The 20,958-nt window shown below is 37.8% G+C and overlaps 1 protein-coding gene across 1 annotated transcript in view; it reads right to left on the bottom strand.

Moving 5' to 3' along the window:
* The window catches only part of LOC107707365 (bone morphogenetic protein 7-like), a 55,989-nt gene extending 36,862 nt beyond the window's left edge, over positions 1–19,127 (bottom strand). The window contains exon 1 of the mRNA XM_016511353.1: positions 18,454–19,127. Within this exon, the coding sequence (XP_016366839.1) occupies positions 18,454–18,853 (400 nt within the window). The 5' untranslated portion in view covers positions 18,854–19,127. The remainder of the gene's footprint in view (positions 1–18,453) is intronic.
* Between the last annotated feature and the right edge of the window lie 1,831 nt (positions 19,128–20,958).

The raw sequence follows: 20,958 nt of genomic DNA, 5'->3' as shown, positions 1-20,958 counted from the left end.
ACCTTTGCAGTGTAAGTTGCTTTGCAAAAAATAGATTGAAACAAAGTCAAAGAAGAATCAAATGTTGCGCCTCCGAGTAAACAGTAGTGGTGCTTGTTCCTGAATGAATCGATGTGTTGGCATGAATCTTCTGAGTGAATGATTCAATGACTCGTTCATAATATAGTCCATTGCTACCTACTGGTGTATTGATGTATAACCTGCAGGTAGAATTACTGAAAATCCCCACCACTAATGCACAGGTGAACAGCACACCTGGAACCGGCTCAGCCAATCAAATTTGAGGGCTGGAACTAGCTAGAGAAACATTCAAGTTCTCTACTAGCAGGCAAAAAACAGGATGTGAACAAAGTAGTATGTCCAAATTCGAAAAGTAGCCGGATGACCTACTACTTCTGATGTGATTCTGAAGTGTGCTTCTGATGGGCACTTTACTATCCCATGAGTCCACAGGAGAGGAGTTGTGAATGGCAGTTAAGAGACACAACTGATGCTGTAAGTCACATGACACATGGCAAATGTAGGATGTCCAAATTACATTCATACTATTTAGAACATAAAGAAATTATTTATATAAAAAAAGTACCTACTCAGAGAGTATGCGATTTCAGATGCAACTACATTGTGGTAGCATAATCTTTAATAATATAAGTTTTAACAAACTTCTCTTTGTTAAATGTTTTGCTTGAAAAATGTTTCTATGTATATTATCTGTGTTATCTTTATTTGTAACCTAATGCAATGACTTATTCTTTTTCAGTATTCTTAAGAGAATATCTGTAAGTAACAGAAAACCTTTTCTTTTTGTTTTGTTACAAATGTAATTTTCCTGTAATGTGCTGCATTTAATTACTATAGAAATAAAGTTTTCTTTCCTCCACTGAACCACATCAATACAGCCAGACCAAAACCCACTGATTCATCACACACTCTGTCTGTGTGTGTGTGTGTGTGTGTGTGTGTGTGAGTGTGAGTGCGCAAGGCCATTATGAGATGAATGTGACCTCTAATTGGAAACACACCGTCAAACGTAGACAAATGAAAACATGCATCATTTATCCCTCATGTCTTTCTAATACTCTTTGTCTGTTGCTCATACACAGACTTACATTCCCACAGTTGTTATTATTAAATTACTGTCGCTACATTGTTTTTGTTTTATAAAGTATGAAGTACATTTCCTGTCTGTGTTTTTTTTTTCTGCCGTAATAAGCTGTTCTAAAGGGCACATGCTCAAACCACTCAATTTGGCAGCCGCTCTCAGTCTCTCACATGTGTTGGGCACAGGAAAGAAGCACTGGAGCTGTTGAGCATCTCACCAAGCACTTCCTCCACACACACGCACACCCTGTTTAGTTGTGGGATTACGAGCAGACCTCTCACATTTAAACTGAGCACAGCTGCTCTTGTTACACACACACAAACACACACAGAGAATAACCGCAGAGATGATGTCACTCTTCATCACTTACAACCTACACCAAACAGCTCACCAACATCCTCCTGATCACCCGACAACACCCTGTATTTCAAACCCAGCATTCAACATGGCATTCAGATCTGTGCTGTGTCCTCATTCACTGTATAGTTCAGCTATTTTGTTATTTTCATCATGTTTTGCACTTTTTACCCATAATCCATGCTGATTTAACCCAAAAATGAAAATTTTCTCAAGATTACTTACCCTCAAGCTATTCAATATGTAAATGAGTTTTTATCATTGCATCACTTGCTCACCAGTGGATCCTCTGCAGTGAATGGGTGCCGTCAGAATGAGGGTCCAAACAGCTGATAAAAACATCACAATAATCCACACCACTCCACCAGTCCATCAATTAACGTTAGGAAGTGAAAAGCCAAGTGTTTGTAAGAAACAAATCCATCATTAAGACTTTTTTAACTTCAAACTCTTGATTCTGGCTATAATATGAGTCTCTATCTATAATGTTGCTATGCAGTGAAAAAGCCATTTCGCCTGAATCAGGAGAGCACAGATCAAGCTCCGTTTACAAGCAAAAACAGGTTGTTAAAACGTCTTGATGGATTTGTTTCTTACAAACACGCAGCTTTTCACTTCACAGGACTTTAACTGATGGACTGGAGTGGTGTGGATTACTTGTGGATCATTGTGATGTTTTTATCAGCTGTTTGGACTCTCATTCTGACGGCACCCATTCACTGCAGAGGATCCACTGGTGAGCAAGTGGGATGGATACATTTCTGCAAATCTGTTCTTTTGAAGTGTAGTGTATTGCTAAAAATAGCAAACCAATTATACAGATTGGTCCTGTGTAATTCATTTCAAACATTTGCTCTAATTCAAGTCTAATTCAAAGTGTTTTAACGTAACTTACAAGTGAATTATGTGACATTCCCAGTATATGGGAATGAGTGAGTGGTTTATTAATAGCAAAGCATTGTGGGATATGGAGCAGGTGGGGCAAAAGAGGGCCTTGTCAAAGTGTGACACATTTCAGGAGGTTGACACCTCTGAGGCAGGATGAGAGGAGAGGCCGCGGTGACACAACAGATTAGTGCACATACCCATCACCCGCTTCACACCCGCCGCCCCATCCGGTGTTCTTCCTCTTCTCAGCAGGACACCTGAAAACTCCTTCTCCATCCCTCACTCTTTCTTTCTTTCTCAGCTGCTCTCCATCCTATCCTTCATAGTCCTTGACACTATACATGTTACATTCATCTGCTCCTGTTTGTCTCTCTAGCAGAGCTGTATGTTAGACTCCCCAATCTCATCTAATCAATTAGGGGTCAGTGGGATCCATCAACTGTTTGGTTACCCACATCCTTCAAAATATCTTCTTTTGTGTTCATCAGAAGACAGAAACTCATATTGGTGTAGAAGAAACTGGTTTAGAGCAACCTGACGGTGAGTCACAGAATTTGTCATTTTTGGGTGAACTATCCCTTTAAGCTCAATATGCATGTCTGTATCAGCAATGAAGATTAATATCGACATCTTGGCCACAGCCGCTGAAATCACATTGGTCAAACACCTTGCAGATCTTTCAAGTTCTGAATGAATGAATAAACAGCAACATAATTACATGCTATAAACCAGGTGTTTTTCTGAGACCAAAACATCGTCCAGAGACAACAATATACACCTTTCTTTTCGTCTCGTAAATATGCATGCAAATGTACAGATTAATAGCGTAAGCTAACACAGAAACACAAAATAAACAACAATCCACATTAGCAAAGGTCCCTATCACACACATCACAGTCTGTTTGCATTGTACTGTTGCACTGTTGTTATTTAGTTTAATTAGATCCAGAAACGCTTAGTCAATTAATGAAAGAATCCTGTTTAGCTCCAAGCTACCTGTGGTTTAAGCATTTCCTAAATAAACTGATGTAACATTTGCCGTTTCCATTTTTCAGACTAATTTGACACACGTTTCAGGTCATCATAAACAATGGCTCGCAGTTATTGCTCAGCTTTAGAGTAATGTGCTTTCATTTGGCTCATTAGCGTGTGCTAACATCCTGTGATGCATTATGGGGTTCTGTGTACAAAAAGATCCACACACGCATGCAGGAATACATGCAGATATATGGACACTGTCACAACATGTCACACTTAGACTTTTTAATGTTTTTTTTTTCTTTAAACAAATTATCTATTTCTTGTGTTTTTTGCGCTGATAGAATAACAAAGTTTCTCTTTGTAGAAGCTTTTTCATTTTAAAATGTTAATTCTTCCAAATGAAGTGCAGATCTCAGGGTTTGGTCTGGCATCAGTTCAAGGAGGCAGGCATCTAAGCACAAACAGTGCTGCTAATACATCCTTTATCTCTGGCTCTCTTCTCCTCTCCGCTGTGAAGAGTCGATGAGTTATGTATGAGTGTGTATCTATGTCTGTGTTTGTTTTCTGAAATGCCTGTGTTCGGTTATCGGGTCACTGGCTGGGTTTTAGCAGTCTTCTGGACTCTCTGCAGTTTTGAATGAGTCTTAAAGGGATAGTTCACCCAAAAATAAAAATTTGATGTTTATCTGCTTACCCCCCAGGGCATCCAAGATGTAGGTGACTTTGTTTCTTCAGTAGAAGACAAACGAAGATTTTTAACTCAAAAAAAAACCATACACAAACAAAACCAAATTAAACCCTGCGGCTCGTAACGATACATTGATGTGTAAAGACACGAAACGATCGGTCTGTGCAAGAAACTGAACAGTATTTATATAATTTTTTACCTCTTATACACCGCAATGTCCAACATCCGGCACGTGACGTGTGTACGTGCTATGGCATAGTAGACATAGATATATATAAGTAGATTCCTCATTACTGACTGTTTCTATGTGCCGCGGGAATCTACTTATATATATCTATGTCTACTATGCCATAGCACGTACACGCGTTACGCGCCGGATGTTCCATTATAAGACTGACAGACTGCAACGGTTTGAGTTAAAAATCTTCGTTTGTGTTCTACTGAAGAAACAAAGTCACCTACATCTTGGATGCCCTGGGGGTAAGCAGATAAACATCAAATTTTCATTTTTGGGTGAACTATCCCTTTAAGTCTGTAAGTCTGTTTAGAAACTAGTCGAAAATCTCATTTCTATTTACTGCTAAGGTACATTTTGTATATTTGAAGCAGCATTCTTTATAGTCAAATTAAAAATATAATATAATAATGTAATTTAATAATATTTTCCCTGCATTTTTTTTTGGTTTTGTTAGCAGGGCTGATTTAAAAAATATTCAAATGAATTACATATGTTGGGACTACCAAATGTATGGGAAATTATGTCAAAATTATGAGATACTAATAATACATAATAATAATAATAAATAAAAAGTCAAAATTGTGATACTAATTCAATTATGAGATAAAAAGCCAAAATTATATGATACTATGTCATAATTATGAGATAAAAGGCAAAATTAAAGACATAAATCAGAATTATGAGATAACAGATTATAGTTAAGACATGAAACATCTAAACTGACAAGTCACAAGGTTTTTTTGACAAAGTCGAAATTATCACAAATCACAAATTTCGACTTTTATTGCATGATTATAACTTAGTACCTTATAATTTCACAATTTTGTCACATAATTTCACAAAGGTTTGACATTTGATGTCATAAGTAGGATATTTAATTTTAGAAAAAAATTAGGATATTTAATTATTTTAACTTTGCAACAGCATGAGAGCGAGTAAATTCATTTTCATTTTGGGTTGAATTATCCCTTTAAAGACACTGTCAAGCTTATTAAACAACTCAAAACTGATATCAATATTCCTCTCGGTTGTTTTCCACATTCTTCTTGTCCTTTTTTATATTGTGTCGACTTGACTAAAGAAAACAGCTGTGGAATCTTTTGTTGTGATTTTTCTGATATTTCCTAGCACAGCAAGATCTGCGGCCTGCTTCTCTGTAGCAATGTTACTCAATGTTGATGCTCTGGAGCTGTGTGAGGGGGTAAAACAGAACTGAACTCAGACTAACAACAAACGGGCAGGTTGCATCTCTCCTCACAAAGAGAAAAGAAGAGTGAAAAAGCAACAAAAGTGATCAAACAAATGCAAAAAGAAATGCATTAAATAGAAAGCAGCAATTATGATCTCCAAGTGGTAGAAAAGTAGCACTTCAGTTCCACAAGACAACATGTCACGGCAAGAGTACTAATCAAACTCAACAAGTGAAAACAAATTCTGTCAAAAACTCCACTTTTATTTGGTGCCAAGCAGGCCGATGGGAAAATATTCTCCTAATAAGAGGTAATCTTCCTCTCACTCACTCTCTATTGTTAGTTATAACTTCCAAGACCTGTCCATCTGCACCAGTCACATCAACAACCAGCAAACACAAGCTCTACACAGAAGGAACTGACATGTCTAGACCTACAGTTTGTATACTTTGAAAAGAGTGCTGGAAAAGCAGTGCTGCAAATTAGATTGTGTGTGTGAGGAAACAGGGACAGAAAGAGGTGGGGGGTAAGAGTGTGTGTGTGTGTGTGTGTGTGTGTGTGGACTTTGAGCAGATAAAGTTCCCCGCAGAGCTGCTTTGGCCAGCAGATGCACAGAAACATCTGTATTAACCTCTGGCAGTGTCCCAAGGGCAGCCTGCTGAGAGCAGGAATGCTAGGAAGGCCCTTCCACAAAGCCAGAGACAGAGAAACAACAGAAAGAGGCACAAAGAAGAAAGGCATTAGAAAGGAAGACACTCTGCTTAATGTTTTAGCATTTAGCAACAACAGCTATGCCATAACTAACCATCTCACATGGCACTTTAATGATTACTCTGAACATTTATGAGCACACGGTGAGCCAGCTGCCCAGTGAAGACTGGCCTGATATACAGCAAAAGTGATGCATTTTACAGTTTTGTCTGGTGGGCTTGGGTTAAAAATATTTATAATCCTTTTAAGTGGAAAAATGGAAAATCACGTATAAATGGTCCCGCATGATTCTGTGCTGAAAGTGTACTACATTTCAGTGTCAGTGGTTTGTCCTGCTGTGGAGCTTTAGAGACACATAAGCAAATATTGAACTAAATATGGATCTGTTAGTCTGGAATCTTCATTTATTGACACATAACTGAATCAAACATGCAAACCTTCCCTTGTGAAAAAAAGTTCACTTTAACATACCTTTTAAAAAGAGTACATATTATGGAAGTAATGTGATTTAAAATAACTGAAAATAATGTTTTCAGACACTGCATATTTATCGCAATTAAAGGGAAATGTTTTATAGTTTACATTTATACTAAGTGCAGTTAAATTAACTTAAGAGAGTTTGACATAATCAAGTAGGACTTAAGAACATCTTTATATGAAATTTCATAATTCTATTGTCTGTTGAAATATGGTTAAAGGGATTTTAACGGGATCATAAAAGGTTCACCCAAAGATGAAAATTACCCCGCTTCACTTCAGAAGGCCTTTATTAACCCCTCGGAGCCGTGTGGAGCACTTTTTATGATGGATGGATGCACTTTCTTTTGCTTCGAAATCTCGACCAACATTCACTGCCATTATAAAGCTTGGAAGAGCCAGGACATTTTTTAATATAACTCCGATTGTATTCGTCTGAAAGAAGAAAGTCATATACACCTAGGATGACTTGAGGGTGAGTAAATGATGGGGTAATTTTCATTTTTGGGGGAACTACGCCTTTAAAGTATACTGAAGAATGACAATAATTTATGCTAAATTATTAAAAATATACTTCAATGTAATTTCTATTGAAACTTGTATATATTTAAATATATTTCTAATGATGAAGTTGAAATTTAGAGTATTCAAAATATATTAAACATATTAACTTGTATGTAATATCAAATAGCACACTAGAGTTCTTTACATGTGCTTTAGTATGCTAGTCAAAGACACATCAAAATAAGCATATTTCTTTAAAGCACAACAAACGGCTTCCTGGGGTGTTACGCATTTCGGGGGAAGGGTCCATAGGTCCTCATATGGCTTGTTAACTGAGGGGTGTTACAGAGTATTTGTTAAATATAGCTAACAAAATATATATTGTGTGTTTGATTGGTCCAGACGCTACATCTTTATGCACCAAGAGCTTGTAACACTCCAAAGAGAAAGGAAAACTTGAAATCGCATCATATGACCCCTTTAAAATATAATGATGTACTATGATTAATAATGATAATGATGTACTTTTAAACTTTTAAAACGTTTAATTTGACATTATTGCAAAGTGCACCTTTTAAAAGTGTACTGTGTTAAGAAACAGTCATAAAAGTGAACTTTTAAAATACACTTTTTATTTCATTAATATTATATTAGTTTAAAGTACACTACACATGCACATTTAATACAATTAAGTGCACTTCTTTTTCATAAGAGTTTAGATACAAGCCCAGATTTTAGTTCAACTGAAAATGAAAGTTCGGTCATCTTTTAGTCACACTCATGATGTCCCAAACCTGCATGACTTTATATCTTCTGTGGGACACAAAAGGAAACCTTTAGCAGAATGATCTGTTGAGCTCCAAAAAGGACAAAAAGCACCACAAAATAAGCGCAAACAACTCATTTGATGGAGAGAGAGATTTGAAGTAAATTTCAGACGTCTCCTCTCAGAAATCTGTGTTGCTTAAGAAATCTTGAACCTTTTGAAGCTCAACAGTATGAATCAACTTTCGTTTTCACTCTGTGGAAAAGAGCAGCTCGGACATTCTGCAGAACATCTCCATTTGTGCGCCATTCAGGAAGGTCAAATGGGTTTAAAACGACATGAAGATGAGAAAATGATGACAGTTGCAAACAAGTGACAGTAATCGTAGTAAATAAGTAACATGTCAAAACAGGTGCCGTAATTAGTTCATTTAAAAACAACTGTCATTCAAGTGAGACTCAAACTTGCGACAACTCTCTATGCCACATCAGCTCATGATCACCTTAGGACTAAGACCTCCATTGGACTGAAGTCCTAGAATCCCTCCTGAATGGAGCGTCATTTACTTTCCATGACAGAGCTTGTTAATAGTCCAGGACGAATGATAAATACAAGTTTATTAACAGCAAAACAATAATATGGTGTGTTCACTTGTGAATGTGCGTTGAGTCAGACGCCTTTTAATGACAGCAAATTGCTAATCCTAACAAATTTACCTATTACGTCATGCTTCCCCAACAAAGCTTCTTATTACCTAGCCGCTATAAAACATTACTGACTGCCAGCCATGAGCCTGAGTGTCCACAGAGATCTACGTGTGTGTGTGTGTGTGTGTGTGTGTGTAAAAGCAATGTCCAGAAGGATTACCCACTGTTGTAGTGAGAGACTCAAGAGAGTTTGTGCGCTAACAAGAGGCTCACTGATATATATATATATATATATATCACACACACAAACACAGACATGTGTCTGCTTTCAGCAAACCTCAGGAGACAGCTCTTGTAGACTCACAACAAAAGGTTAAAGCAGTTGAAGGTTAAAACAGTTTGACTGTCATGTAGTAGAACGTCCAGGATTCTAATTTATTCAAAAATACATGAAATTCATTCATACAGTGAATTATGAGTGTCTAAATTTAAATTCATTTTTATATATATTTTAGGGCATAAAGCTAAAAAAAAAAGTTAGTATAATAGTATAAAATAATACAACTGTCCTAAAATCATAATGTAAAAAAAGAAAAGAATAAAAAAAAATTATTATGTAGTTAGAGCTACATTAAAGTGATTATTACGTTTTGAATATGGATATTTTTCTTACAAAAACGCATCGATTCGCTACAGGAAGCCTTTGTTCAACCCCCGGAGCCGTGTGAGACACTTTTTTTATGGATGGGCGCTTTTTATTTAACTTCTTTTGGACTGATGCATGCAACACCCGCTGAGTGGCATTAAACAGCTTGAAAGATCAAAGACAATTTTTAATATAACTCCGACTGGATTCATCTGAAAGAAGAAAGTCATATACACCTAGGATGACATGAGGGTGAGTAATTTATGGGCTAATTTTCATTTTTGGGTGAGCTAACCCTTTAATACTGTTATTTTCTTGTTTATTACTGTGAAACTGTAATCTGCATCAATCTGCATCATATAAATCGCTATATAAATAAATGTGACTTGACTTGACTATTTCTTAATCACCATTGTCCATTTCCTCTAAACATCTGCTAAGTATTAATGGTAAAGCACGCAAGTTCATTCACATTTATTCACCAGGATCGGATGTGTGGCTCATGTTGCCAGGAGCGGTGTTTGATTTTTATGAATCCTCCAGAGACTGTGATCTAAATGTGACCTATTACAAGAACAGGAATCAATTAGAGGCTTGATAACTGAGAAGCCCTCGCATCAGTGTGGTATTAAGTCTCTCTTCCTCCCTCCCTCTAATCTATCTATCGCTCAGAGATTCCACTAGCCAGAGGATCGCATGAGAGCGAGCTGTGACTAACGCTCTCAATAGCGCATTAGCGAGGCTGAAAGACGGAAAACAGACCCATAAAAAAATTGATGGGGTAATGACGTCTCTTTCTCGTGGCAGGTAGCAGACAGGTCATTTCCTCAGCCGACGGGACTCTCAGCACAGGGTCGGCTGACGTGTGGAAAGTGTTGGGGTGCGGTTGAGCTAACGGCGGGGGTCAGGTCAGGTCAAACTCATTTCACCCCTCTCCATCTTACTCTCAGACTGCTGGAAGTCTGAGCGCTCACAGAGAGAGGCAGTCTAACTCGTAATAAATGAGATCCTGTTAGATCATCAGGACTAATTTCTGCTGGAAGTCTGGTTTTGACTGGACTGTTAAAATGCACCTGGATTTTGTGACACTGCAGGTCGAAGCAAAATTCTAGGTCTGTCCCAATACCTAGATAGACACCCATCTGAATTTGAAGTCGTTTCAAAAGGTAGACAACATAGTTGTGATGACTTATACGATTCTTAACTTTAAGCATGAATTAATTAATTAACATTAATTGTGTCTTTACCAAACATACTTGTAGTTTATTTGACAGAGAAAAAGTATTGTTGAAAATAGTATAATATAATTGAAAATTGACTATTTTAGCTAGTATTTGTTCATGCATGTATGTTTCGAGAGATGACAATAGTCCTTTTTTGGTGAACTTCTTAATGTGATTGTAGATGAAAATTCTAGCACACTTTTCCAAAGAAATCTTCTGATGCACCCTCGCTTCTTTTAGCTCTCCCACCAATTTTCTGCACATCTTTGCCTCCAATGCCTCATTCTTGTGGCTTTTTACTGCTCAGCTTCCACGAGGTGAACATAGAGGCTGAATCCTCAGAGAATTTTGTAGTGGCCAGAATTATAGTTCTCTCTTTGGAGATGCCTGTATGTGTCCTGACACGCTAGGATGGGGACATCTCACCTAAAAATGTAACTCTGACTTTAAAGGAATGAACTACAAAGTGGTCTGACAGACTCAGTTAAATACCTTGATATCTGCCCTGCTTTTCATGAACAACTAAACCCCTGTGAAAAAAAGATGTGTTCTTAATGGTAATGCATGTGCACTTGTAGTGTACGTCAAATCTTAAAAGTATATTTCTAAAATCCATACTTGCAGATAATATAATATTACTGAAATAAAAGGCCACTACGTGTACTTAACTAGAGTTCACTTTCATGACTGTTTCTTAACACACATTAGTACACTTTTAAAAAGTGCACTTTGTAATAATGTCAAATTAAAAGTTGCACTTTAATGTTCTATTTAAATCATTGTTCTAATAATGTTTTTTCGCACTTTAAAGTACACTTATTTTGATGTGTTGACTGACATACTAAAGCATGTAAAGTACTTGACTGTAATTTTAACTGTATTGTGTTATGTGATAGTATATTTTAACTTAATGTGTAATTACAAATGAAGAGTTTGGTTCCAAAACGCTATAAATCCATTTTGATTAATTTGAGTAAAAATGTGTTTTCTTTACCAAGAAAATGGCAAGATGAAAACCACTATTTTCTGTTTCAAACTTTCACCTTTTTGCATCACCACTTTTCACCACTTTGCATCTTTAGGTTATAATAACATTAAAAATTATTATATGAAGAGTTTGGTTCCAAAATGCTATAAATCCATTTTGATTAATTTGAGTAAAAATGTGTTTTCTTTACCAAGAAAATGGCAAGATGAAAACCACTATTTTCTGTTTCAAACTTTCACCTTTTTGCATCACCACTTTTCACCACTTTTGCTTTCAGATGGAGCAGCATTTAATACATAGATCACTGCTATATCGCGTTCATAATCGAATGCGACTCATCTGCGATTATGAACGCGATATTGCATAGTTTGTCAGTGATCTACGGCTCTGTGTATCCATCTAAAAGCACGTGATGGAGATTTACTATTAATCACAGAACCAGCTTTACTGACGAGATGCGCATGACAATCACATGCGATTTATCGTGCAGCCCTAAATTTGTTTGTTGATCACAAAGTACAAAGTAGATGAGAAAAACTAGGATGCCGGGTGTATTCAAAGCGCCGCCATTACTGTCTAGAGTGCGTGGAATTGTGCGCTGTGATTGGTTGTTACTGTTTACAGTGCGTGGAATGGTGCGCTGTGATTGGTTGAGCTGACATATCGCATTCTGCAGAGAAGGGAGAATTGCGTTTGTCGTGGTTTGGAAAGAAAGGGAGAAAACATGACAGAATAACTCGGCGGATATCGCATTTTGCGTAAAATTGAAAATTGACTTTTCAATACCGACCAGATACAATACTGATTTTGGCGGAAACTCAATTTTTTTTTAAATGGCGTTTATCGCGTTTTGGAACCAAACTCTTCAAATATACACCTGATGGCAGCATTATTTTTTTTCATACTATGGAAGTCAATGGCTACCATCAACTGTTTGGTTACCAACATTCTTCAAAATATCTTATTTTTTGATCAACACAAGAGAGAAACTCATACAGGTTTTGAACAACTTGAGGGCGAGTAAATGATGACAGAATTTTAGATTTTGGGTGAACTATCCCTTTAAGTGGATAGTAAAAAGCATCCTTAAGTTCAACTAATGGCATTTAATATAAATGTAATCTATAATATATTTTGATTTAATTGCAATTAACATGCATTAACAAGCAATTACATGTCTGAAAACTTTATGTCCCTTAAGGTACTTGATAGTCACCATCCACTTTAATTATATGGAAAAGAGCAGCGTGAACATTCAGCTAGGAATCTACACTGTTGAAGTATTCCTCCTTCATGTGGTTTTATTTGAGTAGTATCTTGCTGAGCGTCTTGCAGAGAGTCGGCATTTCACACACTGAAAAGCATGTTCTCGATCCCTGGAGCATTTACACGCCCTCCGCAGTGTTGACTTGTGTTGCATGCTGCGTGTTGCATTTACATTTTACATACATGCCGTAAGCCATTTACACAGCTGGGCTTTTTACTAAGGTGACTCAGAGACAAAATGTCCCAGTGCCCCGGGGTCCAAAGAAATCAGAGACCCACCCACTTACTCTACACTCGGGCACACTAACATCTCTGTTATCATTAAACCTAACAAAACGAGACCCTTTATGGGGCAATCGAATGACACAACTAAAACTGGGAGATACACTCAATATTAAAATGAATTACATAAAAATAGACATTGAATATCATCAAAAGACAAAACTATATCCTAAACATTACTCAAGTCACATGCATGTATAGAAACAGCTGGCTCTATAAAACTCTGAACTCAAGTACAAAGCCGTTTCCTCCAGTGCTACAAACAGTCACACCTGCGCTGGAATTGAAACATACTTCATTTGACAGACGAAAAGATTCATTCTCTCGGAGCAGCGAGACACCCACATGTCTGTCGTAAATTGTGCCCCAGCCTTATGAAAATTTGTAGGAATAAAGAGGGTCCGGCCATGCCAAACAAAGCTTCTTTAGAGCCTGTCGTTCAGCAGACCTCCCCACCGTGCTTTAGAAGAGTATCTGTGAAATCAGATCCACAAGTGTTGTCATAATATTTTAGAAGCAGCGAATGCCACCCAGCTTCATTCAGAAGGAAAGAGTGCAAGTGATCGAGACGGAGGGTGCAAGAAGTACAATTTATTTTCGCCATATATGAGAAACACTTTGGTCGCTTCATCTGAAAAACTTCAGTTTGCATTTGCAGGTAAGAAGATAAGTCGAAAAGGAGCAGTTAAAAGGAGTAAATCTGTTTTAAAATGTCCATTAAGTTACATTTGCACTGTATGAATCTATTTCTCCAACTTGTGTCAAAAACATTGGTTGCAACTGACTCTTCGCAAAGACCCGCCCTCCTTAGTTACTGTTGCTACGTCCGACAAGCCATGGCGCTCTCACACCACACATCATGTTCTCACGCAGTGAAAAATACATCACGGAGCAAAAAGGACACTGACAATGGCATCAGACAAGACAGAGCAGGTTCCTTCTGATATGAAATAAAGTCTCAGCTTTCAAATTTTGTCTTTTTTTTTTTTTAAGAAATTCAAAAATAAATACAGTTTTGTGGCTCTTTAATGTGTCATGACAGATTGCTGTAGCGGCACGAGAACCGATAATCTCTTCCTCTTTACTAGTTATAGCACAAAATAAACATGAATGAACATCAGAAGGTATCTTGTTTCAACCGCGGAAAGACGTCAATACATGGCAAAATGGCAGATTCAGCATTACGATTGGTCAGATCGCCCTGTCAATCAAATTCCCAGCGAAGGGTGAATTTACCAAAAATAGGCACTATAAAAACTACTAAAGATTTATACAAAAACACAAAAAATGTATTGCAGCTTCTCAGAGACTAAAAATATAAAATATGTGAGAAATGTGATAATTCCCTTCTATTTTTCTTGTTATTTCTATTGTGTTAGGGGTCAATTTGACCCACATACTGTATTTTTATGTTCAAAAATCTGCTTTTTTTTCATGACTGCTTAAAGGTGCAAATAACTACAAGTATAGCATCTTACATTATTTGTATTTATTTGTATAGTATTTATTGCTATTTGTACTTCATCTGCCTTTTTTTCTGTTTCTCAAACCCTTGTGAGGGCAAAATGGGTTTCTCACATTTTTTTTAGTGCTGCAAACTAAATAATCTTAAAAACATCCTTTGAGAGATTTTTTGACTTTGAAACTCAACTAGATAAAGAAAAAGTGAACTTTTCTTGGATGATTCAAAAGAATAGTCTCATTTTCGAGTAAACTTTGAGACTTACATTTCATAATTTATTTCATATTTTAGCCTTTAACAAGCAACAATGAAGGTTTTCTGGTTCTTATACCTGACTTTTTAGCATTTTTCCAAAGTGTTGCTTTTTAGCAATTTGCATGGAAACCAATGGAGGTCAAAAGTTGTATTACTTTTTTGTACAGCCTTTCCAAAACATATCTATGCGTCGAAACTTTGCTTGCACATTCATGACCCTAAATGAGAAATATTCACCAACTTTCAAGAAAAAAATTAATAGTTTGACAAGTATTTCGAGCAGTTTGAAAATCGGGTGTGGGTCAAATTGACCCCAACACAACAGGAGGGTTAAATATCTGTTCTAAATATCTCTAACCAATTTGAATTTGTTCTAGATCATTAGACGTGATGACGTTCATACAAAAATGCTGCCAGTCACTGACTGGCTTATAAGGAAGCAGACACAGACACTGACACTTCCATTGCTTCTGAAAAAAAAAAAACACTTGCCTTTTCTCAAAATGCCACAGGTGAATCAGTGTATTTTTTCAAAAGATTCAATAAGACTGATCGAATCACGAGATTCAGGTATTGAACTCACAAAGCAGATTTTCTGTCACAGTGAACATGCTGTGACCGTATCATGAAGACATGCATTTGTTTTAGCAAAGCCACGATGCAGATAATCAAATACTAGGGCAAATGAGCAAGATGCATTCAATCAAGATGTGCTGTGTTTCTTTTCTTTAAGGAAATGCCTGAAGAAGGCTTTTAAAACTTTGCAAGCTGCAACTGAATGCAGGGGCTTTTCTTCACCAAAAGGATCTCTAAAAGTAAAAAAAACAGCTAAAATAATGCATTCCTATTTAAAACCATTGGGAACATAATGTGCATTTCATAATTTGAAGGGATTTGGAGAAAATCATATTCCAGTAAACATTAAAATCTCTTTAGATGTTATTGGACCGCATATGGTTTCTGTGTGAACTCTTTTTGTTTTCCTTGTGTTCATTTTGCTTATGTAAAACATCTTTGTTATGATTAACTGTCAGGTTTATGGATCGCAGATTCAGTGAAGAAAGCAAAACGCCTCGTATCGTATGGCATCCATGCAGTGTTCTCTGGGCCTAATGCAATATAGCAACTACGTAACCACCATGGTGAAAATAAAGTAAATATATACAGTACACATATCTGCACATTCTTCCTGCAAAATGCCAAAGGGGAAAGTCACTGTTGACACTGTGTTTAATATAAAAGGTGCGCTGTGGCACTTCAGTTTGGTTGAATAGAGCAGCTGCAGCAGTTTGTTTCATTTAAAGCTGGCGGGAAGGATGAAAGCGGAGCAGAACGAGAGAGAGGCCCTTGAATCTGCGAGCGTCTGTGGTCAAATCCATCTGTGTCAGTGCTTGTCCAAAATAGACACAATACAGCAGTCCTCTGGATAATTACACATTTCAGAATAAGAAACACTGTCACCTCCCTCCCTGTTGTCATACACTTACTTACACACACACACACACATTAGCCTTTCTCAGATTAATCATTTCTTTTCATTGTTCTAAACAAAATATGTTCTTAATTCTTGAACAGTATTTAAGGGGCCAGTTTACCCAAAAATGTTAATTCTGTCCTCTTCCCTCATGTCATTCCAAACCTGATTTTTTTTTTATCTCTCTCTCTCTCTCTCTCTCTCTCTCTCTTTTAACATTGTCTTTGACGAAAACAGCCCAAATATCTTATTTTATGTCTGCATAAGAAAGAAAGTCATACAGGTTTGGAATGTCATAAAGGTTTTATAGCTTCAGAAGAATTCAGATCATCACTTAGCTATCACATCCAACCCATCTTACCAATAAACAGCGATACAAATCACACCCTTAACAACATAATTGCTCTTATCGGACAATAAATCACACTTTGCATGGCAGTGTTGTGCTTGCGTGCAGATGATGACGCTTTAATGAGGAAACTAACAGGCCTGCTGATAAGACAAGTCAGGTACTTATGAAGCATTAAGGCAGGCAAAGTTAGGCGGCGTCAAAGATTACACTTTAGATGGAGGTTAAGGTGGATGACTAAAAGCTGCTTGAATGGTGACCTGGGAGCGTTCATACAAGACATGTTGCCAAAATACCAGAGTTATTACAGTTATTGTTTTTATAATAAAACAGTGAACCGTAGCTACCACGGTGATGAGGAAAAGGCATTAATCAAACTGATATGTATATATTATGTATCATGGTTTTACAGTAGCAACAATAAATGTTATTGGCAGAAACTATGGTTTCCATAGTTAAGGGTCATTCCATCGTCACTTTTGAATGCAGGAGTATATGTGTGCGGCCCCATAGGCTTTGTCACTGCAGTTAAGCAAACGAGTCATGAGACGTACTTTGCACTTAGCAAAACACTTGTGCCTCTGTCAGCTGATATCATTACTGCGGAGGGAAAAAAACTGAAGATAAAGAGACCGTTGAGCTCCCAGACAGCCAACTCTGAACACCTGAACATTAGCGGAGGACACAGCTGGCACTGAGACAGCAGACGCTTGGGAATGCGACAGCGCTTTATTATCACTCCCCAATGCAAATATAGGTTTGCGTCCCCCCAGCATTAGGGGCTTGGAAATCATGCCAAGGTTAAGACTTTGTGCAGATAAGTGGCCTAATAAAATCAAACAAACAATGAAGGAGAGAACTATGCGTGCTATTTGGCCCAGGAACAAATAAAACATCTAAGACTCTCGGGGGGGAAAATCCCCATTCTTTGGCCAGTTATTATTCACTCAGCCCTGTTATTATCTGATTTCTGTGGCAGGTCTTTCCTGTCGATGCCAAAACATGAGACAGAAGATCAATCTGAGTTTTGACTTTTATTTGAACTGACTATCAGATAGAATAGAAATATAATCCTCATAATGATGTTTCACATTCAAGCGCTGCAGTTTCATTCGTTGCTCTTTGCCTTCCAAAACAAACCACATCAGTTTTGCTTTTGGAACCAGACTTTGTGACATTGTCAAGAACATCTAAACAAACACTTAAAATGTTATGCAGTTATGCAGATTTAAATTGTTTCTTGTAAAACTATTCATCAAATTTGACCCCAAAATATGTTTTTCTATAATGTTCTCAATGATAGGATACAATTGGGCTAAAAAGCCCAAGGATGTAATTTTCCATCGGTAGTTATAGTAACCGTAGCATGGTCTCATTGATTTCATCAAACAGTTTCTACATATAAAAACATTGAGGGCAAAATATTGTTATAAGAATGTTCGCTTTTCACTTTTATTAAGCAAACTCATGAAGGGGCCTCAACAAAATAGAATAAAATGCTGTGATTGGTGAACAGGTGTTTCGCCTCACAGCTGTTTCAATATATTGTAGAAAATAACACAGCTGGAAGGCTCTATTGACCAATCAGAAGCAAAGACCAGAACTATCCGTTTTATAAACAAAGATTTTTGACTGATGAGTTGACCAATCAGAATCAAGTATTCCAGAGCGCCTTGTCACAAAGTTCATTAAATGGACATTTTTGTCAAAACTGAGTGCTTCTTTTTCGAATTATGTAACTCCATTAATATTGCATTATTATTTTATATCATAACACTCATTATGACCAAATAAGTGCATTTGCACTGTAAACAAGAATGTATGGATTTTAATTTATTTTAACATAGCCTAATATTGGTTTCAATATAAGCATCATAGGTGGTCGCAGTTTCACTTGGCAGGGTAAAAAATATGGCATTTGACATCCCAGGACTGTCAGTGCGCGCGTGACCATCTTACCTAGATTAACAAAACTCATGACCATGTCCGCGTCGTTCAGAAAGTTGTTGTCCTGAAGGGTCGCGATCGGCGGTCCCTGAGTGGTGAAAACGGGCTTGTAGGGGTACGAGAAGCCCTCCTCGTCTGCCTCAGTGGACATGGCATTGTACAGATCCAGCATGAACATCGGCGCGGCGTTGTGCTTGCCGTGGAGGTGCGGCCGCGGCCGGTGCGGTAACCCGAGGATTGAAAGGATCTCCCGCTGCATCTCCCGGCGCTCCTGGCTCTTCAAGCGCCGGTGGATGAAACTAGAGTGGACCTCGTTGTCCAGAGTAAAGTTTGTAAAGCCCGTGTCTGCCAGGACGCAATATCCCCAAACGAGCAATAGAACAAGAGCGCATAAATCCAGCAACGAAACCATGATGAACTTTCGCGCAGAGTTTCACACAAATATAAATGAGCCAATCCAAATAAGTGATGACTGAAACGTTATCGCTGGTATAATTAGTTATTTTGTTCCCACATTTCGCCCTCTCGAGAACGCTCTCGGATTCATTAACGCACTTATAACCTGTTGCGTTTGTTTTAAACCAACCCTTTGCGTTTCTAGAGCGCTCAACCTGTAGACGCACTGAGATTCCGAGTACAGATGGCAAACTTGAGGAGGAAGGAGGAGCGAAGCGGAGCTGCATAAACTCCGCTAACAAAGCGGAGAGTGGGAGGTATGAGAGGCCGTCGGGTTATCTCCGCAGATGCTTGTCACTGACTGAACTGAAATGATGGGTGGAGGCTGCTTACGCGCTTCATGGATGCCCGTTTTCAGAAATGCACCTGCGGCGACAACATTGCCCCGACGCGCGTCTCGCTGTGTAAAGATCTTGCAACATGTCAAGGAGAGTGAATTATACTGCTGTTATTAGCTGTAGTGCTGGAGATCTTACCTGAGGGTAGAGATTACAATCAGAACATCTCAAAAGCAAGGAGAGGACATTACACGCTGGCTGTAAATTATGGGAGGCTTGTCTGTTTCAGACGTGTCAAGTAGCCTACAACCGTCTGAATAGAAGTAATAAGCCGATAAAATCAAAATAAGGTGGTATTGTTCAGTGCTTCGACCAAGAACGTTATAGAAATACTGTTATCATTAATCACTTTCTTATTGATTTGCACAGCTCAATACATATCGCAAAAGCTTTTAAAACTAGTTTAAACCGAGCATGGCGCTACGTAAAGGTTATGGGTTCGATTCCCAAGCTGATAAACCCGTTTTGAATGCAGTGTAAGTCGCTTTAGATTAAAACATCTGCCAAATGTGTAAATATAAAATGTTTTAAAGATCAACCTCAACAGAAATACCTTTAAAAAGTTGACTACGGTGAAGGCTACTGAATAATTTGCATAGCCTACTCCTTACAAATGCTGCATGTACACACATGCCTTTAAAGCTTGATCCGGATGGGAACACCTTATTCATATTGTAAAACAAACTGGACTGGTGGAGATTTTCATTTAAATGGTTCATTGATGACACTACGGCAAAATTGATTCTTTTAACTGTTAAGTTTAACTTTTGCTTCAAATATTGCAAAATTTGCTTTGTGACTTTAAAGCTGGCATGGATTGAAAACTCGCCTTGTTATAATATCATGACTGGACCTTTCCAGTGAAACTGATTTAATTCTCTCTGGTGACGTATACTGGACATCTCCAATCTTTTAGTCTGTTTAAACTCTGCCCCTGCAAGTTCTCACTTATCCTACACTTTTGAGTGCAATTCCAGTGTTGCCAAATGCCTTCAGTGAAAAGAAGCTAAAGCCTGCTTGAAAAATTTAAGCTTTAAGCTTGTTGTGCTTAATAAAAACAAACATGAAATTAAGAAATATTACATAGTTTGGTTTTAAATGGGTTCAAATCCTCAACAAATTATGTAAATGTAAATTTCACCAATAGCCTTTTTCTAGGGGGAAATTTAAGATGCGGAAGGTTAAGCAAAAGTCTCCATTTAATCTCATTGCTAAGAAACAATGAAGGTACAGAGAACTCCATTGTGATTTATATAAATGCTCATAACGACCGAAACAGCCAGATGTAGGGACTCAGATGGCGGACAGCTGTTGTGTGAGGCCAATCCCACCTGCCCCTTACAGCTCAGCACCTCTTAAACACTCAGTTTAATGCAACGCTTCTGAAGCTCACCTGAGCTGTTTATTCTGTCACCCCGACACATTAACCTCCAGACGCTCTGTACAGTTAAGAGTCATGTGTAAAAGGACCCAGTTGCAGAGATATTGCAACAGCTTTGCCTTGAGCACAGGTGTCAGGTACACTCATTAAAGTGGCTTCAGCACCAGGGGAACAGGGCAGTCCCAGATGTGAACAGCAGCTGCTTTGATTTAGGTCTTGGGAAGATGGATGGAGAGGAAGTCGCTCTTTGCTTTACGCCCCTTGTTGTGTTCATTTCTCATTTAGGAATACTTTCAGTCCTTTGATTTGCAATGAAAATAAATGTGGTTAATCCATCCGCAT

This window comes from Sinocyclocheilus rhinocerous, unplaced genomic scaffold (genome assembly GCF_001515625.1).
Source record: "Sinocyclocheilus rhinocerous isolate Xijiao unplaced genomic scaffold, SAMN03320098_v1.1 scaffold625, whole genome shotgun sequence".
NCBI classification, from domain to species: domain Eukaryota; kingdom Metazoa; phylum Chordata; class Actinopteri; order Cypriniformes; family Cyprinidae; genus Sinocyclocheilus; species Sinocyclocheilus rhinocerous.
The sequence above is the reverse complement of the archived record's forward strand: the minus strand, read 5'-3'. Positions and strand labels throughout refer to the sequence as shown.